The sequence below is a fragment of the Aedes aegypti genome, chromosome 1 (genome assembly GCF_002204515.2).
Source record: "Aedes aegypti strain LVP_AGWG chromosome 1, AaegL5.0 Primary Assembly, whole genome shotgun sequence".
In the NCBI taxonomy this organism is placed as follows: Eukaryota; Metazoa; Arthropoda; class Insecta; order Diptera; family Culicidae; genus Aedes; species Aedes aegypti.
In genome coordinates this window covers 35,649,575-35,670,281 of record NC_035107.1, presented here as the reverse complement: position 1 = coordinate 35,670,281, position 20,707 = coordinate 35,649,575, and the positions used below count along the sequence as shown (strand labels likewise).

Genomic DNA, 20,707 nt, shown 5'->3' with positions numbered 1-20,707 from the left:
ATCGTTGATCTGTTCCTGTTTGATGTGGTCCCTATTGTTGAAATACATCGTAGGCTGAAATCGAGCCAGTAAACCAATAAATTGTCCATATCTGGTAAACAACCATCAATACCCATATGAGAGGTCAAAATTTAGCTCAGACAAGAATGTGCTCTGTGTGGATTAACAGATTACACTTGACGAAACCTTACACTACTTTACTAGGTCGGTAATTGTCGATCGTGTGAGTGGATTGCTCATGGTAAGAGAGATACTGCTATATTGGGATGGTCTCCCATATTGCAGTCTGGTGTGGGGGTATTGTAACCTGCTCACAACCAACAGCCTCGCGAGGGAATCAAAGCTCCCCACTGTCGCCGTATGAAATGAAGGCATAGGTCTTTCTTACCATGTACAATACACTACACTCACCACAACAGAACAACAGAACACACACTCTACATCCAGCTGTAAGTCCCATGCAACACATATTCGTCATCTCCCGATATGGAGAGAATCCCGTGCTCCAACAGCCCAACACGATATGCATAGCGTACCAATAAGCACCATAATCATGTATCAGTAACCCTCATGTATGCCCCTCTACTCCCAGAGCCGAGGATCTCACTCTCCACTGATCATCTGCTCTTATCACCACCCACAGACGATAAGAGATTACGATCTCAGCATCCATACCGAAAGGTAGAAGTGGAGCTCGCTTTAGCTGGTTAGTTAGTTCTCGGTTAACTGTCAAGCAGGCAGAACGCAGGAAAGTTCGTGGAGTGCACGTAGACGTGAGATAGCCTGACCGCTGTAGAACAAAATTTCCATTTTTTAATTCTGTGGCAAAAAGTGAAGTGGAAAGCTAATTAAGCTTATTGGGCTCAGAGCAAGGTAATAGCAGTGAAAGTGATTGGAAAGAGATCTTGTTAATCGTTAAATTTATTGCATAGCCGCAGATGTTCACTACCTTTATGCATGCTGCTCTGTAGTGCTACAATGGAGTAGAGGAGGAGGATACAATGAGATCGGTAAGCGTGAAGCTAAAGCATTTCCCAAATTGAAATCGTCTTTTGTGGTGCGGAATTAAGTGTTCCATAATGTCTCCTATATTAGGCCTTTCTATCATGACCAACTTGTGCGCCAGGCCGGGAAGGTGTCCTAGCACGATCATGGATCGGTGTGCTAGCGTTGGAGTAGCTGGCACGTCGCCGGTGAATTTGCTTCTGTCCGGGCAAGCATGCTGTCCACCAATCGCCGCGGGATACACTCGACACTGACGCCCATGCACACTAACACAGTAGGGTAATCGTAGGTTAAGCGGAAATTAAACGTAAGTACTAAAATACACCATTCTTATTATTTGTATGTGAAACGTATGCTTTTATTTTAATATGGATAGACTCGATTCATTTTCGTCAATGGTTCCGCTAGTTCGAACCAATTTTAGGCTGTTTAGGTACGTGCTTGGGGATCAGTACTACCAGCCCTTTCTTTCCACCTATTTTGTCTCCGTCTCATGCGACCTTTCCCCTGGGGAGGTGACAAGCTTCCAGTAGATGCTTTCAGTAGAAGCTTTGCATACTTGAATAACATCTTCATGGAACCTTGTAAAGCTTCTACTGGAAGCTTGGAACTTTCCAAGCTTTCAGTAGAAACTTTCCAAGCTTTCAGTAGAAGCTTTCCAAGCTTCCAGTAGAAGCTTTGCAAGCTTCCAGTAGGAGCTTTCGGAGCTTCCAGTAAATGCTTTCGGAGCTTCCAGTAGATGCTTTCCAAGCTTCCAGTAGATGCTTTCCAAGCTTCCAGTAGGAGCTTTCCAAGCTTCCAGTAGAAACTTTCCAAGCTTTCAGTAGAAGCTTTCCAAGCTTCCAGTAGAAGCTTTTCAAGCTTCCAGTAGGAGCTTTCGGAGCTTCCAGTAAATGCTTTCCAAGCTTCCAGTTGAAGCTTTCCAAGCTTCCAGTAGAAGCTTTCCAAGCTTCCAGTAGGAGCTTTCGGAGCTTCCAATAAATGCTTTCGGAGCTTCCAGTAGATGCTTTCCAAGCTTCCAGTATTTGCTTTCAAAGCTTCCAGTAGAAGCTTTCCAAGCTTCCAGTAGAAGCTTTCCAAGCTTCCAATAGAAGCTTTCCAAGCTTCGAGCAGAAGCTTTCCAAGCTTCGAGCAGAAGCTTCTCCAAAGGCCTCGAGCAGAAAGCTTTCCAAGCCTCGAGCAGAAGCTATTCCAAGCTTCGAGGCCAGAAGCTTTCCAAAGCTTCGAGCAGAAGCTTTCCAAGCTTTCGAGCAGAAGCTTCCAAGGCTCGAGCAGAAAGCTTTCCAGGCTTCGAGCAGTAAGCTTTCCAAGCTTCGAGCAGGAAGCTTCCAAGCTTCGAGCAGAAGCTGGTCCAAGCTTTCGAGCAGGAAGCTTCTCCAAGCCTTCGAGCAGAAGCTTTACCAAGCTTCGAGCAGAAGCCTTTCCCAAGCTTCGGCAGAAGCTTTTCCAAGGCTTCGAGCAGGAAGCTTCCAAGCTTCGAGCAAGCTTTACAAGCTTTCCAAGCTTCCTTCGAGCAGAAGCTTTCCAAGCTTCGAGCAGAAGCTTTCCAAGCTTTCGAGCAGAAGCTTTCCAAGCTCGAGCAGAAGCTTTCCAAGCCAAGCTTCAGTCGAGCAGAAGCTTTCCAAGCTTCGAGCAGAAGCTTTCCAAGCTTCGAGCAGAAGCTTTCCAAGCTTCGAGCAGAAGCTTTCCAAGCTTCGAGCAGAAGCTTTCCAAGCTTCGAGCAGAAGCTTTCCAAGCTTCGAGCAGAAGCTTTCCAAGCTTCGAGCAGAAGCTTTCCAAGCTTCGAGCAGAAGCTATCCAAGATTCGAGCAGAAGCTTTCCAAGCTTCGAGCAGAAGCTTTCCAAGCTTCGAGCAGAAGCTTTCCAAGCTTCGAGCAGATGCTTTCCAAGCTTCGAGCAGAAGCTTTCCAAGCTTCGAGCAGAAGCTTTCCAAGCTTCGAGCAGAAGCTTTCAAGCTTCGAGCAGAAGCTTTCCAAGCTTCGAGCAGAAGCTTTCCAAGCTTCGAGCAGAAGCTTTCCAAGCTTCGAGCAGAAGCTTTCCAAGCTTCGAGCAGAAGCTTTCCAAGCTTCGAGCAGAAGCTTTCCAAGCTTCGAGCAGAAGCTTTCCAAGCTTCGAGCAGAAGCTTTCCAAGCTTCGAGCAGAAGCTTTCCAAGCTTCGAGCAGAAGCTTTCCAAGCTTCGAGCAGAAGCTTTCCAAGCTTCGAGCAGAAGCTTTCCAAGCTTCGAGCAGAAGCTTTCCAAGCTTCGAGCAGAAGCTTTCCAAGCTTCGAGCAGAAGCTTTCCAAGCTTCGAGCAGAAGCTTTCCAAGCTTCGAGCAGAAGCTTTCCAAGCTTCGAGCAGAAGCTTTCCAAGCTTCGAGCAGAAGCTTTCCAAGCTTCGAGCAGAAGCTTTCCAAGCTTCGAGCAGAAGCTTTCCAAGCTTCGAGCAGAAGCTTTCCAAGCTTCGAGCAGAAGCTTTCCAAGCTTCGAGCAGAAGCTTTCCAAGCTTCGAGCAGAAGCTTTCCAAGCTTCGAGCAGAAGCTTTCCAAGCTTCGAGCAGAAGCTTTCCAAGCTTCGAGCAGAAGCTTTCCAAGCTTCGAGCAGAAGCTTTCCAAGCTTCGAGCAGAAGCTTTCCAAGCTTCGAGCAGAAGCTTTCCAAGCTTCGAGCAGAAGCTTTCCAAGCTTCGAGCAGAAGCTTTCCAAGCTTCGAGCAGAAGCTTTCCAAGCTTCGAGCAGAAGCTTTCCAAGCTTCGAGCAGAAGCTTTCCAAGCTTCGAGCAGAAGCTTTCCAAGCTTCGAGCAGAAGCTTTCCAAGCTTCGAGCAGAAGCTTTCCAAGCTTCGAGCAGAAGCTTTCCAAGCTTCGAGCAGAAGCTTTCCAAGCTTCGAGCAGAAGCTTTCCAAGCTTCGAGCAGAAGCTTTCCAAGCTTCGAGCAGAAGCTTTCCAAGCTTCGAGCAGAAGCTTTCCAAGCTTCCAGTAGAAGCTTTCCAAGCTTCCAGTAGAAGCTTTCCAAGCTTCGAGCAGAAGCTTTCCAAGCTTCGAGCAGAAGCTTTCCAAGCTTCGAGCAGAAGCTTTCCAAGCTTCGAGCAGAAGCTTTCCAAGCTTCGAGCAGAAGCTTTCCAAGCTTCGAGCAGAAGCTTTCCAAGCTTCGAGCAGAAGCTTTCCAAGCTTCGAGCAGAAGCTTTCCAAGCTTCGAGCAGAAGCTTTCCAAGCTTCGAGCAGAAGCTTTCCAAGCTTCGAGCAGAAGCTTTCCAAGCTTCGAGCAGAAGCTTTCCAAGCTTCGAGCAGAAGCTTTCCAAGCTTCGAGCAGAAGCTTTCCAAGCTTCGAGCAGAAGCTTTCCAAGCTTCGAGCAGAAGCTTTCCAAGTTTCCAGTAGAAACTTTCCAAACTTCCATTAGATGTTCTTCAAGCTTCCAGTAGAGTCCAGTAAGCTTCCAAGCTTCCAGTAGAAGCTTTCCAAGCTTCCAGTAGAAGCTTTCCAAGCTTCCAGTAGAAGCTTTCCAAGCTTCCAGTAGAAGCTTTCCAAGCTTCCAGTAGAAGCTTTCCAAGCTTCCAGTAGAAGCTTTCCAAGCTTCCAGTAGAAGCTTTCCAAGCTTCCAGTAGAAGCTTTCCAAGCTTCCAGTCCAGTAGAAGCTTTCCAAGCTTCCAGTAGAAGCTTTCCAAGCTTCCAGTAGAAGCTTTCCAAGCTTCCAGTAGAAGCTTTCCAAGCTTCCAGTAGAAGCTTTCCAAGCTTCCAGTAGAAGCTTTCCAAGCTTCCAGTAGAAGCTTTCCAAGCTTCCAGTAGAAGCTTTCCAAGCTTCCAGTAGAAGCTTTCCAAGCTTCCAGTAGAAGCTTTCCAAGCTTCCAGTAGAAGCTTTCCAAGCTTCCAGTAGAAGCTTTCTAAGCTTCCAGTAGAAGCTTTCCCAGCTTCCAGTAGAAGCGTTCTAAGCTTCCAGTAGAAGCTTTCCAAGCTTCCCCGAGCAGGTAAAAAAAGCTCAGCAATAGCTAATTTTGATATGGACATCTAAAAGTGATATTAACTTGATAGATATAAGAGATAAAAGATCTGAAAATGATATCTAAAATTTACTCCTAGAATTTCATTAGCATATCATATTTAGCTTTTGTAAGATCTAACCAATATCAGCGAGCTATTCATTTGATCTGCAAACATCAAATTTTGATATGGCTTAGAAGTTCCAAGAATAAAATTTAGATATTATCTTCAGATCTTTTATCTCTTATGTCAATCAAATCAATATCTCGATTTGATAGTCAGAACTTCGCTTCTGCTCAGTAGGAGCTTTCGGAGCTTCCAGTAAATGCTTTCGGAGCTTCCAGTAGATGCTTTCCAAGCTTCCAGTAGGAGCTTTCGAAGCTTCCAGTAGAAGCTTTCCAAGCTTCCAGTAGAAGCTTTCCAAGCTTCTAGTAGAAGCTTTACAAGGTTCCATGAAGATGTTATTCAAGTATGCAGGAAGACGGTTTTCAAGAAGCCGGAGAGATATTTTCCATTAATTCATGGAAACAGTTTCCGAGCTATCAAACATGTATCCAAGAAGAAGCATAAGCAGCGTCCATTAATTACGTAACGCTAAAATTGGAAATTTGTGATCCCCCCCCCTCCGTAACGATTTTTGTATGAAAAATTTAAAATTTTTGTATGAGCCGTAATGCTTGAGCCTACTCTCCCCCTCCCCCTAGAGCGTTACGTAATTTATGGATGCCGCCATGTAAGCTTTCATTAGAAGCTCTAAAGCCTTGCAAGGAAAGCTTTTTGCCTAGATATTCAAGCTTAATTTTAGCTTCTACTATGATTATCCAAAATAATGAATTCTTTTATCAAATATTTTCTTATGTGGATTCTAGCGCAGGTTGTTTGTAAACGTTTTGGAAACACAAAAAAATCAGCCACTTTATTATTTGAATGAAAGTCTTTGAATATCCTGAATGTCAATCAAAATACACCAGGCATAGAAAAAACCCATACAATAATGTTGTAACTGAATAATGAAAATTTAGTATTTTCTCGTATACTTTTTCAAATCGACGTTACGTCGTTTCAAACCGACGTTACGTCATTTGTCTCTCCATATAATGAAGCGGTGTAGGACTTACACTGCAAGAAGCATTTAGGTTTCGAAAGTTGCAAATCATACGTTGTTTTGTTAACCCGGAAAATTAACCTTATAAAATTGAAAACCGAGTATGTTCAGAGTGAAATGTGTAGAATTTTATCTAGAGCTTGAGCTTGATTGGCCGCCTGTGGTTGCTACTCCAGTATCGCCAGATCAGCTGCACTTACACAAGGAACCAACCAGATGACTGCTTGGGATTAACAGGCACCCTCAGTGTATAAGTGTTGGTGATCTTCTATTTTTAGACAACAATGGTACCTGCCACGTCAGAATGCAGACCAATGAGAGGAAGGGAAGGAATTGATGATGCATTCATCTGGCTCCCACGGTTGACCGTATATACCACTGCGTCAACGCCAGTTCATGCGGGAAGGGTGAAAGGGTGGGGTAATTTTTATGGCAGAGAGGCTTGCTGGTTTGGTTAGCAGACTGCCTATGTATCAGGCGTAAAGGAAGGCATGCTATAATGATGAACGAATGGAAGCGTAGGGAAACGGTTTATTTCTGTCCGTCTCGGGTTCTAGCAAATGCTATGAACTGTGATAGGTACATCAACTGTGATATATTAAGAGTGGTAGATAGAAGCAAGTGAAAGATACAACTACAAAGTACGAGGAAAGGGACGGACCTGGAATTGAACCCATGACCTCCTGCTTATGAAGCAGAAGCAGTAGCCATTAGACCACCAACCCCGTCCAGTGAAATGTGTAGAATTGTATCTTCGGAATACGATGAATCGATAAACTAAGTTTGTATACTATACTGAGATAAATCTGTTTGAATACTTATTCTAGATGTGAAGGAGTGTCGAAGTCACCCAGTTTGACGGTACTTGCTATAAGTTACACTTGTCGGCCGACTGACTGCGCCGTGCCAACTGAAATATGTATGTGCTTCTAATCTTAATGGCTCCGCAAGGGTACCCGCTTCTTTGCACGTCCGGGGCTGACGATAATAGCTATTTCTGTGCATAGAAATTGCCCCTTGCGAAAACCTCTAATCTGTGAGAGTGGAATCCGGGGTAAGGAGGGTGCAACACGTGAATTTCCTTCGAGTCACGATTTTCCTTCACTTAGCAGCGAACTCAACTTGGCGGTTTGATCTTCCCAACTGGATGGAAGATGCGGATTTCGAGTGAACCAGTTTGAAAGTTTTGCATAGAAGATACTCGGGAGATACTCCTACGGTGGAACCGGCCGCCAAGATGCCGGAGTTTGACGATACGTTCCTGTTCGAGTGTGCCAAATTCGAGAAGAAAAAGTGGAAATCCTACAACATTAGCCTTCGGCCGAGCAGCATAGTGCTGAAAAGTGTGGCAAGTTTCAGCCCTAATGTGAACAACAGTGATAATAATAATAATAATCGTGGCAGTAAATATCTGGTGGACGACGGCGAAGGTGGGGTGATTGTGGGTGGCCTGAAGCCAATCAGCGATCATCATCTGAAAAACGGTGGCCAACCGGAGGTGGTGCTGAGGAAACGTGACCCTTCCAAACAGAACCTCTACCACCGGAATGGGGCAGTCAATTATCTGTATTCTGGTGTGAGTCCCATTCGTGAGAAGATTCTCGCGTACCAGTTCAAGCGACACTCGTACAGTCCAGGGCTGTTTGCGGCAACTGCCGGAACGTCACCGGTGCCATCCTTTGGAGAATGTAAGTATTCCATCTAGCAAGACTGATAGGTCTCGTTCCTAGAGACTTGGTCACTATTTAATGCAATTCCCTCAAAAGGTTTCTTTTTAGTGGAAGGTCTCTAAAATCTCTTTTTTCTCGAAATTTTCTCTAAAGTCGCTTTTTCCCTTTGTTCTTCGTAGCGAACCCTGGTTCAAATTTGTAGAGGCTCCAGAGAAGCCTTCATATACGCTTACGCGATTATTCCACAGGTTCTTCAGGAATTTTTGCTTAGATTCCTTAAGGAAAAGCTTTAGGGATTCTTCTAGTGATTAATCCAGATATTTCTTCTGCAGTACTTTACTAGTACTTTATATAAGGTGACCTTCATCTAAATCGTATCATCATTTCTACATATTGTTTAACATTTCTTTCAAAAGTGATGTATGGGAAAGTTGTAGATCTAGTTAAATTCTACAACTTTGCTGAAGGCAGCCCCCTGTAACTTTTGAACTTTGTGAGTTACAGGCGAATTTCGAGTTTTAAAGTGTATTTTTGAAGTAACTTTTCTCAATGTATAAAAATCACGTTCTCACAGTTTTTGTAGCAAAAGTTGCATATTGTATGGCTTTTCTAATGCCAATAAAAAAACATTTTTATCGTAGCAACTCCATGAGTTATGGGCATCTGAAGATTTCATAGTTTTTCAGTTAATTTTACTTATACCTTCAAAATCATAAGAATTACAAACTTGCGATGGTCAGAAAAAATGTGTATCATTATTGTCTCTGCAACTCTTCTGAAGACCACATTCACGTAAAACTAAAAATAAAAATGTTTTAATGAAATAACTGATTTTTCGGGTCCACTCTAACTTAAAACTTTCAAAATCAATTTACTCAAATGAAGAGTTAGATCAAAAGTGTCTAAGACAAAGTTGTTCAAAATAACATTTTCTAAAAGCTTGCAGAAGAGCGCAGCCACAAATTTCATCAAACAAAAAAGTTTGAGTCAAAATTTAAACTTCAATGAGGGACACCCCATTCAATTTTTTTCTCAGAAGATGCAAAACTCAATTGCGAATAACTTCTCTGAAGACAGCAAACGTCTAAAATTGACGATAACAGAGAAAACACTTTTTTCCTGCTAAAATGTCGATTCTTTTGAGAATTCTATTCTATATTTTCTTATAATTAAGATATTCCTGTTAAGATCTTCGGAATTTCTGGAAAAAAAATCACGTTGAATAGGACATGGGATTGAATCCCATCCTCGAGACTTAAAAAAGGAAGGGAAATCAAGCATGTGAAAATTCACTCACTCACCCGAACGCCGCCGATAAAAAAATAGCAAAAAAATCTGCTGCTACCGAACATTCAGTGATAGCTGAACCGTACTGGGAGGAGTGTAACATGAAAGCGTCGAAACCGATTGTGTAAAAGCGAGAATCGGAAGGAACACGAAGAGAAGTGAATACAAATACACTTAAATCTGTGAGGCACGAGTGAACGCATTTAGCATCCATTCGCCGAATGCATTGAACTGACTGAGCGGATTCCCACTCACTGAGTCATTCCGTGGTGTGGATTGCCATTCAGTGAACGCTCATCTGCACTCAAACCCGAATGCCACTCCAACGGAATCAGAATGTAAACAATCATTCGGTATGCATTCGGTTGGCTTCGGCTTTCAGAATCGGTAGCGACTCAATCAGTTGCCATTTTTTGTTTCGCTTGGCGCTCGTCGAAAAAGCAGAAAGGGCACTGGAAATTCAAACGTTCGGGTTGGTTACAGAAACGGCTTTCTCGCTCCTGACTGTGCGTGGAAGCGAGTGAGGGAAACGCAAAAAACTGAGTGAGTGTTTCTCATGCTTGAGGGAAATAAAGTCGTTGATACCGCGATGAACTAGCCCAGGGCTAAAAATCTCGTTAATAACGATAGATTTTTTTTAGATAAATTCTCGTTTTCATTTAATATAACGATAACAAAAATTCATTTTACAACTTTGGCAACTTTTCCCGCTTAAATGACGGTTATTTAAAAAATTAAGTTCAATTAGAAAAAACGTCGAAATTTAAACTTTGATCTTTTTGCACAACCTTGAAGACGCAAAAAAACCCACTGGGGTTTCGTTTTTGAAATTGTTGCTACCTGACGGATGGAAATGGATGTATGGATGTATGGATGTAAACTTCTATTTTTGGCCAATTTTAAAGCGTTTAGTAGAACAATTTAGATAGGGCTTTAGGGCGCTTGTTCTTAAAGATATCTCAAACGAAATCCTTAGGAAGCCTGTGGAAGAATCTCTAAATGAACTCCTGAATATACCCGGGGATCTATTATTTGGATGTGACTTCTGGCAAATATGACCTGAATTAGTTACTGAGAAAATTTATAGAAAAAATCATGAAAAAAATAAATACAGTAATATATGTCGTTATATAATGAAGTCGTTTTATAATTCAGAATAAAAATATTGGAAATAATTTTAGATAAATTTCAATCGGCTTCTCTGAAAAGTCCTTATGAAAACTCTTCATTTCCAGATTCCTGTGTATATTCTTTTTGTTTTCTTGGTTCCTGTATTGTCTCTTTTTGATTCCTGTTTAGTCTCTTTTTGGTCTATTTGTTCAAGCATTAGATCTCTAAAGTTTCTATTTTTAAGTCCCTCAGTTGCTGCCAGCCCTAAACATAATGGTGGTGGGGCATGTTCAATTTATTAACACCTTACAACGCAACCCAGCCGCCACAATTGCACATACCGACATCTCACGTCTCACGAGCACGGTTTTTCTAAAATATCCACCATCCACATATTGAACGTAAGCTGTTCAAAAGACCAAAACGTGAGAAACGGCCATCGGTCGGTGGCCAACCTTAGTTCAATATTAATACACACAGAAAAGAGGAGAGTTTACCGACAGACAGACCGGCCAGCTGTACACGAATGGGTTTGCGTTGATTGAAAGTGGTATTACTAAATAAAACATGATAATTGATATTGATCCACTTTTGGTAGACGTCTCCGGCCTATAGTTAAGGGTAACTGTAGTCGTAGTCGATGGTGAGCCCTTTTAGGATTTTTTGTATCTCTGTTGGTTTCCAACCTGCGAGTTGTGGTGAAAGTTTCAACATGCATTAGGGCTCAATGTGGCTATCGAAAGTGACAAGTGCCATTGGGATTATGCAGTGATGAAGTTGTTGCTTGTTTAAAGTTTGTTCTACAGTTTCTACAGTTAGTTTTTAAATTAGTCATTTGTCACTACTTACCCATTTGCATATTCTCAAAAAGTTATTAATATTAGGTTTTCCTCACAGTATACACAAATTTGACAGTATCTAATCGTTCTTTTCTATTTCTTATTTCCAGGTATGTCCTGTTCTACCAATCCCAAACATAAACTAGATTATTGTAATCTGTTGGGTAAGCTTACCGATGTTCTTCTTTAGTCTTGTATATAAAGCTCCTGCATTATTTTGTGAACTATTTGTTTTACAATTTGTATGCCCTTCTTTATGTTTCTTTTTATTCCGTAATCTGAATGATTTTCCTCATAAAGAGATTCCAATATTTACCTGAAATATGCGTTTACTGGTATTTCATTTCTGATTTATTAAATTGGATCTACAGCTAACAATCCAACTTGAATTTGAACAGTTGACAGAGTAATTTAATTTGATTCACCTTCAAGCAGTCATCAAACCACAATTCAATGAAATCGCTCATAAACCCCCTTTAAGGATGACCTACAAAAACGCTGGAAAACATTCACGACATTTACTTTACTCTTCTCAAACCAACCTTCGCCCATAGCTCCTTCGGCTTACCACCATTGTCTTCGGCATTTTGATGATTTAGCACCGAACCCGTCCGTCCGTCGGTCGTAATCGTAATGATATAATGTGAGGGTAGGTATATGGTAGCCAATTGATCATCGCATACGTCAAATGCCACCGGCTATTGATCGTCCCTCTCGCGCACCATGGTCATCATATGGATGACACTCGACCAAAAACAAAACCACAACGCATGTGTGCGCTGCGCAATGCACTATGGGCAGTTTTCATATATTCTATTGCCCAAAATATTTTCGCTTTTTTTGGCCCTTTGCTATCATAACGAATTGTATTTCAATTGCTTTATAATTCCATACATAGTTCTGCTGATGATATCAGATTTTTTGAGATATTCAAACATTTCTAAAGCAATAGTTAAGGTGATTATAGAACGAAGCCACACCTCCAATTTTGAAGAGCACAAGGCTTGAGAACCAAACAGTGCTCCGCGTTGAAAATTTATCCCATTGGTCACCACCAGCAAGCAAGTAATTTGATTGATTTTCAACGCGAACTGTTGTCAGATTCTCCAGTCTTGTGCACTTGAAAATTCGAAGTTTGGCTTCGTTTTATAACCTTAACTGTTAAAAAAAAATATGAGTAAAGTCAAGTACCTTGCTTTTCATGAAATTCCTTATTTTACTCATAAATTCTAACTTTAGCATACTACATTAACATAACTACGAAAGATCTTGCTCTAATATTCCAGAAACATCCCAATAGAAGTATTTACTATGAAATGACGAATCAGTAATTTATCAGAGCAAGTCATTTTTTTATGATTTTTGACCACATAATCCGCCCATGGTGCGATGCTCCTCCTTCAGCAATTGTATAACCAGCCGCCGTTTGTCCCAAATAGGAAAGAAATCTCCAACGATCAACGCGCAAGCACAGTGGTCCCTCTCATGCGACGGTATTTGCACGCAGTCGTTTGTATATTTTGGGATTGTCGCTTTGGAAACAACCCGAACAGTGGAGTACAACAAAGTTGTATAACAATTATATCAATATTTATTTTAAATTCCAAACTTTGGTTGATTGTTGTTAGTAGCTGTCTGAGTTGGTGGGGAAAATAATAACACAACTGAAACAAAATTAGGAAAAAGAATCAGTGAGCAATCGCATCTAGATCTGCAGCATTAATTTGCGATAAGAAAATAACAAAAAAATATTATAATTCAGTTATGAAAAACCACATTATGGCTTTTTTTCAATTATTTCACATATTTTATGATAAAAATTAAACTTTGTTAAAGTTTTTGTTACTTGAGTCGAAAATTGTAACATATTTTGTTGAAAAAAGTTCAAATAACTAAATAACCACATATGTTACAATGCTATTGTGACCCAGTGATCGGGAGACCACCCTTAAAGCCATTGCCTTACCTTGGTTATGTGCCGTGTGGCCTTGCATGCCAAAACTTTGTTCAAATCCATCACTTGGTTCATCACCACACACCGCTTCAGAAATCAGACGGCGAAAAACGTGATCAAAATTGGAAGATAAAATCTCCGGTAAGGATCTTCATCACGATGACGAACAACGAGCAATCATCAATAGATTTGATTGGAAGCGAGTGGTTCGAAGCTGTGGTTGGCAGCGGTTTTGTTTGCGGTTGGTGATCGGATCGCAAACAATCGAAATGTTGACTCAATCGTTTGCAGTTTTGCAGGATGTGTAATTACTTTATTTTGAATTTTGAATGTGCGAATTGCAAAACATTAAATTAAACTTGCATAAGTCACTAGTTATTCAACTCACTGCTTCTCTACGATTTTAGGGACTATGTCTCGGAATTTAATTAAGATTTATTTTGAACTACTGTAATTTCTAAATCGATGACTAAATTCTAAAAAAACATTTTTTTAAACTTTTTCAGAAACTAGACCAAAATTATAGATTGAAACGCGCTCACCAAATTACACGGAGTACCGTCTACCAGGATTTTTTGCTCCACCAAGACAACGTCGAATATCGTTCATGAATTTTGGGTTGGTAGCCGTTCTCCTCTTAGAGACTTGGTCACTATTTTAATACAAGTCTCTAATGAAAATAAAAAAGAAAATAAAAAATCTTCATTTTTTATTAAAGATCAATTAATTTCATCGGTCTCTAAAGCAACTGTTTTTCTTTCCAAAGTTTTTTTTCCTGGAATGCTCTCAGGGAGTCTTCTAGGGATCCCCCTAGAAATTTTTCTACCACCCCGACCAGTGGATTACAACAAAATTGCAGCACAATTATATAAAAATTTGTTACAAACAACAAATTTTGTTTCATTTTTGTTAGAAGTACTTTGAGCTGATGGAGGAAATGAAACCATAATTAAAACAAAATCAGTTATAATAACAAAGGCTGTTTCACAACATAATTATAACAAAATTTGTAATGAATAATTGAGAGCAATTGCTTATAACAAATTTTATTATAATTTAGTTATGGAAATTACAAAATGAGTTATATTTTTGTTTGATTTGAAACATAATGAGTTACACTTTTGTTTAAATTATAACATATTTTGTTTCAATTTTGTTTAGTGTAGACGAAATTGTGTTATTATTTTTGTTATTTTAATTACTAATCAGCCAAAATTATAACACATTTTGTAACAAAAAACGCGCTAACTGAGTAACAATATCTGTTACAACTCTGTTGTACTCCACTGGTCAGGACACCACCCAGTAATTCGTCCAGAAATAGTTCCAGTGATCCAAGGAATACACAGATGAATTCACCACGAACCTTTTCTAAGAAATTCTTTAGCACTTTAACGCTGCTACCTTAAGTGATTCCAGATGGATTATTTCGAAACATTTTCCAGGGACTATCACAGAACTTCGTCTAAAGGTTTTCCAGTAATTCTTTCAGGTATTACTCAAAGAGATCTTCCAAAGATTCCTAAGGCATTCTTGTGAGATTTTTCTAGTTTTTTTAGGAACTCCTACTAGAGTTTTCCAAAATTCTACCAGCCATATGCATAAATATTCCTTGAAAAATAATCTACGGCTTTTCTCAGGAAATGACCCGAAAGTTCCCGGAAAAAAACTTTTTAAAACATTTCATGATATTCCTCTATAAAATAGACTAGAGATACCAAAACGGTGGGAATTTCTCAAACTTTTCATCCATGAATGACTCCTGCAGTTCTCCAAAACTTTTCTTGAGTAGCTTCTCAGGTAAACTCTTCGTGGATTCTTCAGAAATTCATTTAAGGTTTGACACTAGCATATACTAATTCCGGTTCCTTCAATCATTCCTACGGTCCATAAAATATTTACATGAGTTTCATCAGATTATTTTAGATTTTCCTGTCGAAATATCTCCCGGATTTGTTTTATTAACTTCTACAAAAAAAAAATCTTGGCAATTCCACGAAATTCTTGGATAAATCTCAAAGAATTTCTAAAATAATTTCTGAAAGAATTACAGAAGAAATCTCTGTTATTTCCACGGTGATTAGTATTATAGACATATCCAGAAATCCAGAAAATTTGCCTACGAACTCTATAAGGAATTACTATAGGTGTTCTTTGTGGTGAATTGCTTCAAGGATTTCCTAAGAAAATCATTTATTTTTCTAGGATTTAATCCAAAGCTTACAACACGAATACATGGATTTTTTTTCAAAATTTCACTCAAATTGATATAAATACTTGAAGATATTTCACCCCAAGTTTCTCCAAGAAGTTCCCCAGTATCTCTCTCCTGATAGAGATTACTCCAAGAACTTAGTCCTAGATACTTGAAGGAATCACTTCATTTAGAATTTACTCAAATGTTTTTCTTGCTTCAATTCATATTAGCAGCTGGAATTCTCCCAGATGTTTCTCGTATGATTTCTCCTTTATGCATTCTAACATGATTGTTTCTACTAAGTCATTCAAACATGATCTCAAGTAGTTTTGGATAGGCTGAAGAATTTCTCCAGGGAACCATCTTTAGAATAGGCAGGTGCATACTCTTCTATGCTCTTTTGATTCACTTCGGCATGGTTTTTTATTGATCCAACTTTTTTTTTAGAAAATTCGACAGAAAAACTACTTGCCATAGTGAATCATCGAAGTGCTCAAGTAGTTTTTATTTCCACAGAATATTTAGAAATCTTCTCAGCAATTCCTAAGACTTCCAAGAATTCCTCTAAAACCCATACAAGGTCTCCACGAGAATTTTTAAAAGGGTTTCTTCAGCAATTAGACATGATTTCATAGGAAATTCCTCTAGAGATTTTTTTCGGTATTCAAATACCGTTGGGCAAATTTTTCGAATGAAACGAGCTCACCAATTGATCCGGAAGCCAGCTCCAGGTTTATTGAATCGTAATCCAAAATTCTTTCTTCTCTTCCTGACGACTGATGGAAGAGAAGAAGACCATCCATACATTGTTCAACGCTGCACTACAAGAACGTCATAAAATGCCAACCGTAAGCTTATGTTTATGATAATCGAAATCGACCATCAGTATCAAACAGAATCAATATGGCAACCCATTATTCTCTCCATTCTATCCGTTCCCGGTTTGTGTTTAGATAACTTTTCTGGCAGTTTAATTGTTGACAAATTTCCTATGGATCGCTAAACGATGGCGGAACGACAATGGTAGCACAGAAATAGCCAGTTCCGTTTACGAACATAGGAAGTGGGCGAAATAAAAAGGCGTTGTATAATAAAATTATCGAGCCGGGAGCCAAGCGCCAGTAGAAACGATCGGTGATATTTTGCTGTGCCGGAAATGTTAACACTATCGTGTGAAGTGATCAGGCATCGCCTGATTGAAACCTGTTGGATAGCGTACTGCATTATTAAAGATTGAGATTGATTTGCACTCAAAATAATATTTTTTTGACATACAAGAAACTAGCCATAAACTGTTCGAATAGAATCGAGAATTTTAAGTATGTTATTGAAAAACACGTACAAGCTGCCTATCTATGAGAAATTTAGTAAAAGTAAATATACTGTTTGTTTTGTTTTCAGCTACAAATTAAACGACATTTTGAAATTCCATTCAAGCAAACCGAAAACATATTATAGCCTAACGGACTTAAAATTCATAACTTACCTTTACGATCGACGAAAACGCAACAAGCACAACAAACAGATGGCAATAAGTAACTTCGTCGTCGATCGTACCGTTTTCTAATGTAGGGGAAGGTGGTACATAATGTTACTTTTGTCCAATAGGTGTGGTTTACTGTATAACCGTGATTCGACTGGTACATGGAGACGCTTGGTCGTGCAAAAAGTAGTAGTGAAATAGTTGAATTCGGAAAAAATGGGTAGAATTTTTGAGCATAATTGTATTGTTTTAAAATTATTCAATTTCAGGATTGATTGCGAATGAGACCTTATGTTTGAAAAAGAAGACAAAAGTAAGACCGGACAGAGTTCCAGCACGTCACAATTTTTAGCTACAAGTCGCTAAAGTTGTATAAAACACTGGTTTCGTTGATGTTTACATTAAGTTTAAGGTATGGTTTATCAAACTTTGTTTGTGATCTTATCTACCAAGCTTGCAAAACAGAACATTAACTTTCATTTGGGATATAATATGATTGAAATTGTACGATTAAATTAAATTTAAATTGATTTTTTTAACATGCAGTCTACACACAAAATTCTTGGATTCTCTTATATGACAAAGTACAATACTATTATAATAAATAAGGCAACAAATTTGCCATGCAAGCTGGCAAACTTGCATGCAAGTTAGTGAAATAGTCCAATTTTTCATTTTCAACTGCCAATATCTCAAAAACTAGACGTGCTATGATATTTTTTAAAACGGCAATGGATTCAGCAACCTTTAATTAAGTAAATAGCGATATTTTATACAAAAAACGTGTTCCGTATTGTAATCTAGACACGAATCAGGAGATTAATGTTTCCATAGACATTTTCGGAAAGTCCAGCCACACGTTTTTCTATGAGTAATTTTATTTTCACAATTTTTTCAAGCAAATCCTGGAGTTCTTCCAGTGATTGTTCAATATCGATTTCGCTAGGATATCATCCAAGATTTTTCAATGTCTCCATATATGCCTCCAGTAATTTCTTATAATTATAAGATTTCCACCATGAAATGTTCTAAGGAAAATATAGAAAATATCCACAGATTCCTCCCATGATTTCTTCAGAAAGTCCAATAAAAATTCTTTAAGAATGTTCCTAAGATAGTTCACAAAGAATTTTTCCCAGAACTTTTTTCAATTTAGTCTCCAGCTAATCGTCAAGGGCATTTTTTAGATAGTCTCTAAAACAAATCCTGTATTAAACTCTAAAGAAGTGTTGTGAAGATCTCTGAACAAACTCTCTAACTTTTGAGAATATCTTGGAGGTTTTTCTAGATTAATTAAATAAGATAAAAATATTGGAAAATAATAAATGGAATCCCTGGATAAAATCCTGCAGGGTTTTCTGGAGGAATTCTTTGAAAAACACTGAACAGAATCACTGAAGAAACTTGTGTAAAAATGGTCGGAATAATTAGAGGAGCTTTAGGACATTTGATCGAATGACGTTTGGTCGAATAACATTTGGTCGAAAGTACATTCAGTCGAAGACTTTGGTCGAAATTTTTTAGACCATTTCGTCGGATGGCATTCGTTCGAATAGCATTTGGTCGGCAGGAAATTGGGTTAAAGTTTATTTTGAAATGGTTTATTAAAATCATTTGATTATATAGACATATGGTCGAAATGTAACATTATCACAATGGAATGCATGGTATGAAGTTTAATAAAAGTTTATCAAAAGTTTATTTAAGGTGAACTGGCACAAATTTCCCAATTGGCTCTATGCAAATATCTAGGATTTCAATGATTATTCAAATGAACTTTTTAGACTTTACAGTACTGGGTGCCAACATCGAAGATTCAGACTTCTATAACTCCCCAAACGTTCAATCGATTTTTATGACATTTCCAGGAAAAATCACAAATGAGAGTTCTAATTCGGTGATGGTTATAGACTTAAGTCCAAATTTGTTGGCGTACCTTTTTCTTCTTCTTGGCATTTACGTCCTCACTGGGACAGAGCCTGCTTCTCGGCTTAGTGTTCTTATGAGCACTTCCACAGTTATTTCTCAGTTAATAAGATTTCTGATACCCTCAAGTGGTCTTATACAAAATTGCAAAACATGTTGTACGCAACTCATTGCATAACTCGATTTTTTACAGCACTCGTCGTAATTCTCCAACTCGGCAAGCCTCGTTGGATAAATGTACGACTTGTGCTGTAAAAATCATCATTCTGCAACTTGTTGCGTAAACTACTATGAAACGGCATGAAAAATTGCCGAATTGAATCTTACGTAGGTACCGGAAACAGTTCCTCTACTTATAATCAATTGACTTATTGAGGCTCTTAGCTAAATATAATTCTTTGAATAAATATATGCCTTCACGTCAACGCTGTGATGACTTCAGATAAAAAAACTGTTTGCGGTGGGAGCTTTGAATGGTTATGATGAGAGCATCGAGAAATAGTTTGATCTGAAATAACGAAGCAAGAAAATTGTGCTTATTCTGTATATTGGAAGAGGTCAGACGAGTCAACTGAGATTATAAATCTCGGCTCGCTTCCATTTGAAATCAGCTCACCATGACTAGTGGCACAAGCACAAGCGTCAAAAAGCGTATTATTGACAAAATACTTCTCTCGACGTTAATTGGACTAAATGTAGAACTTTGTTTTTATACTATTTAGATTCGACCAAATGTCTAAGCTTTTCATTTTATATAAAATGTCTTCGGCCTAATGTCAATTTGACGAAATATTCGTTCGACCAAACGTCTTTCGATCAAATGTCATAAATTATCTGCTGGTACGAAATGTCAAATGAAATTTGGTAGAATCCATGGAAATTTTACTTTCAAAATTACTTGAAAATTGTTTAGAAGAACTGCAGGAGTGATTCATGGGTGAAATTTCTAGATAAACTTTTGAACTAACCCAATGATGAATCACTGGTCGAATTTATCGGGAATTCCTGAAAATGTTCCTAACACATTTGCAGAAATAATTCCTGGAAGAATTTAGGAGCAATTCCTGAGATAAACCGTAGCTGAATTCACGAAGGAATTTATATGAAAATTCCTGGAAAAAAATACTGAAAAAGTCGGTGTATGAACTCCTTTAGGAATTCTTGTGGGGGTTCCTAGGAAACCCTTTAACAAATTTCTTTAGTAAATCTGGAATAAATCCTTGGAGATTTTCTTGACAGAACTGCTAGGAGGAATCTTCATAAGATCTGCTAGAGTAACTACTGAACTAAAAGTCAGTAATCCTTTTAGAAAATTTTCAGACTAATCCCTGTGGATATAGGTGGTTAGGTATGTCGAATCATAGTTTACTGCACGGAGAAGGAAAGTAGTGTCTTTCATCTGTTCATCTATTTCTGTTCGGGATGAACCACTATGACCAGTTTTCTTTGATCTTTTGTGGTATACCCGTGTCCTTTTTTTTGTTTTTTTTTTTTTTTTTTTATTTCTTTATCAGTACCATTCCAAACATTACATCCATTTCTTATATCTAGGTGTTCTGTGTTATTAGACAACACTATCATCCTAATTTGGTAAAATAAATTTAAGATTTTATTAACATTTTGTTAACAACATATAACATTTCATTTGCCGTAGCAGTTCAGATTTTTTACAGGTGAGTTGATTTCACCTGCTTATAAGAGAAAAAAAAACGCTTTAAATATACTTAACCTAACTTAACCTTAACATATAACGCATTAATCGTGGCAATAGAAGATTGTAACGATTTTTGCCTGAAATTATTTATTATTTTATTTGACATTTGTTCCAATGTTTCAACATTGGATATTCTATGTAACTCATTGGGAGGAAGCCTCAGAATCATTTCCAAAATTTTATTTTGAATTCTCTGCAGAGCTTTCTTCCTGGTATTACAACAGCTAGTCCATATTGGTACAGCATACAACATGGCTGGCCTGAAAATTTGTTTGAATATCAAAAGCTTGTTCTTAAGATAAAGTTTTGATTTTCTATTAATAATGGGATAAAGACATTTTTCATATTTATTACATTTGGCTTGAATGCCCTCAATGTGATTTTTGAAAGTTAAATTCTTATCAAGCATGAGCCCTAGATACTTAACTTCATCTGACCAATTTATTGGAATCCCTCTCATCGTGAC

At 38.6% G+C, this 20,707-nt stretch overlaps 1 protein-coding gene and 1 long non-coding RNA gene across 19 annotated transcripts in view; both read left to right on the top strand.

Annotated features, from left to right (window-relative positions):
• The window catches only part of LOC5578702 (guanine nucleotide-releasing factor 2), a 256,070-nt gene that overhangs the window by 135,808 nt on the left and 99,555 nt on the right, over positions 1–20,707 (top strand). For 7 of the 18 annotated variants that reach the window (XM_021839411.1, XM_021839396.1, XM_021839393.1 and 4 more), the window contains one exon: positions 7,174–7,749. The exons of 9 other annotated variants lie outside the window; for them this stretch is intronic. In XM_021839411.1, the coding sequence (XP_021695103.1) occupies positions 7,299–7,749 (451 nt within the window). In that variant the 5' untranslated portion in view covers positions 7,174–7,298. Of the gene's footprint in view, positions 1–7,170; positions 7,750–20,707 lie in introns of all 18 variants that reach the window. 2 more of the 18 variants (XM_021839395.1, XM_021839392.1) reach the window with 1 other exon arrangement.
• On the top strand, positions 304–1,235 carry LOC110674867. Its single transcript, XR_002499251.1, has 3 exons — positions 304–873; positions 933–1,010; positions 1,096–1,235. It is a non-coding gene; the product is annotated as an uncharacterized LOC110674867 (long non-coding RNA).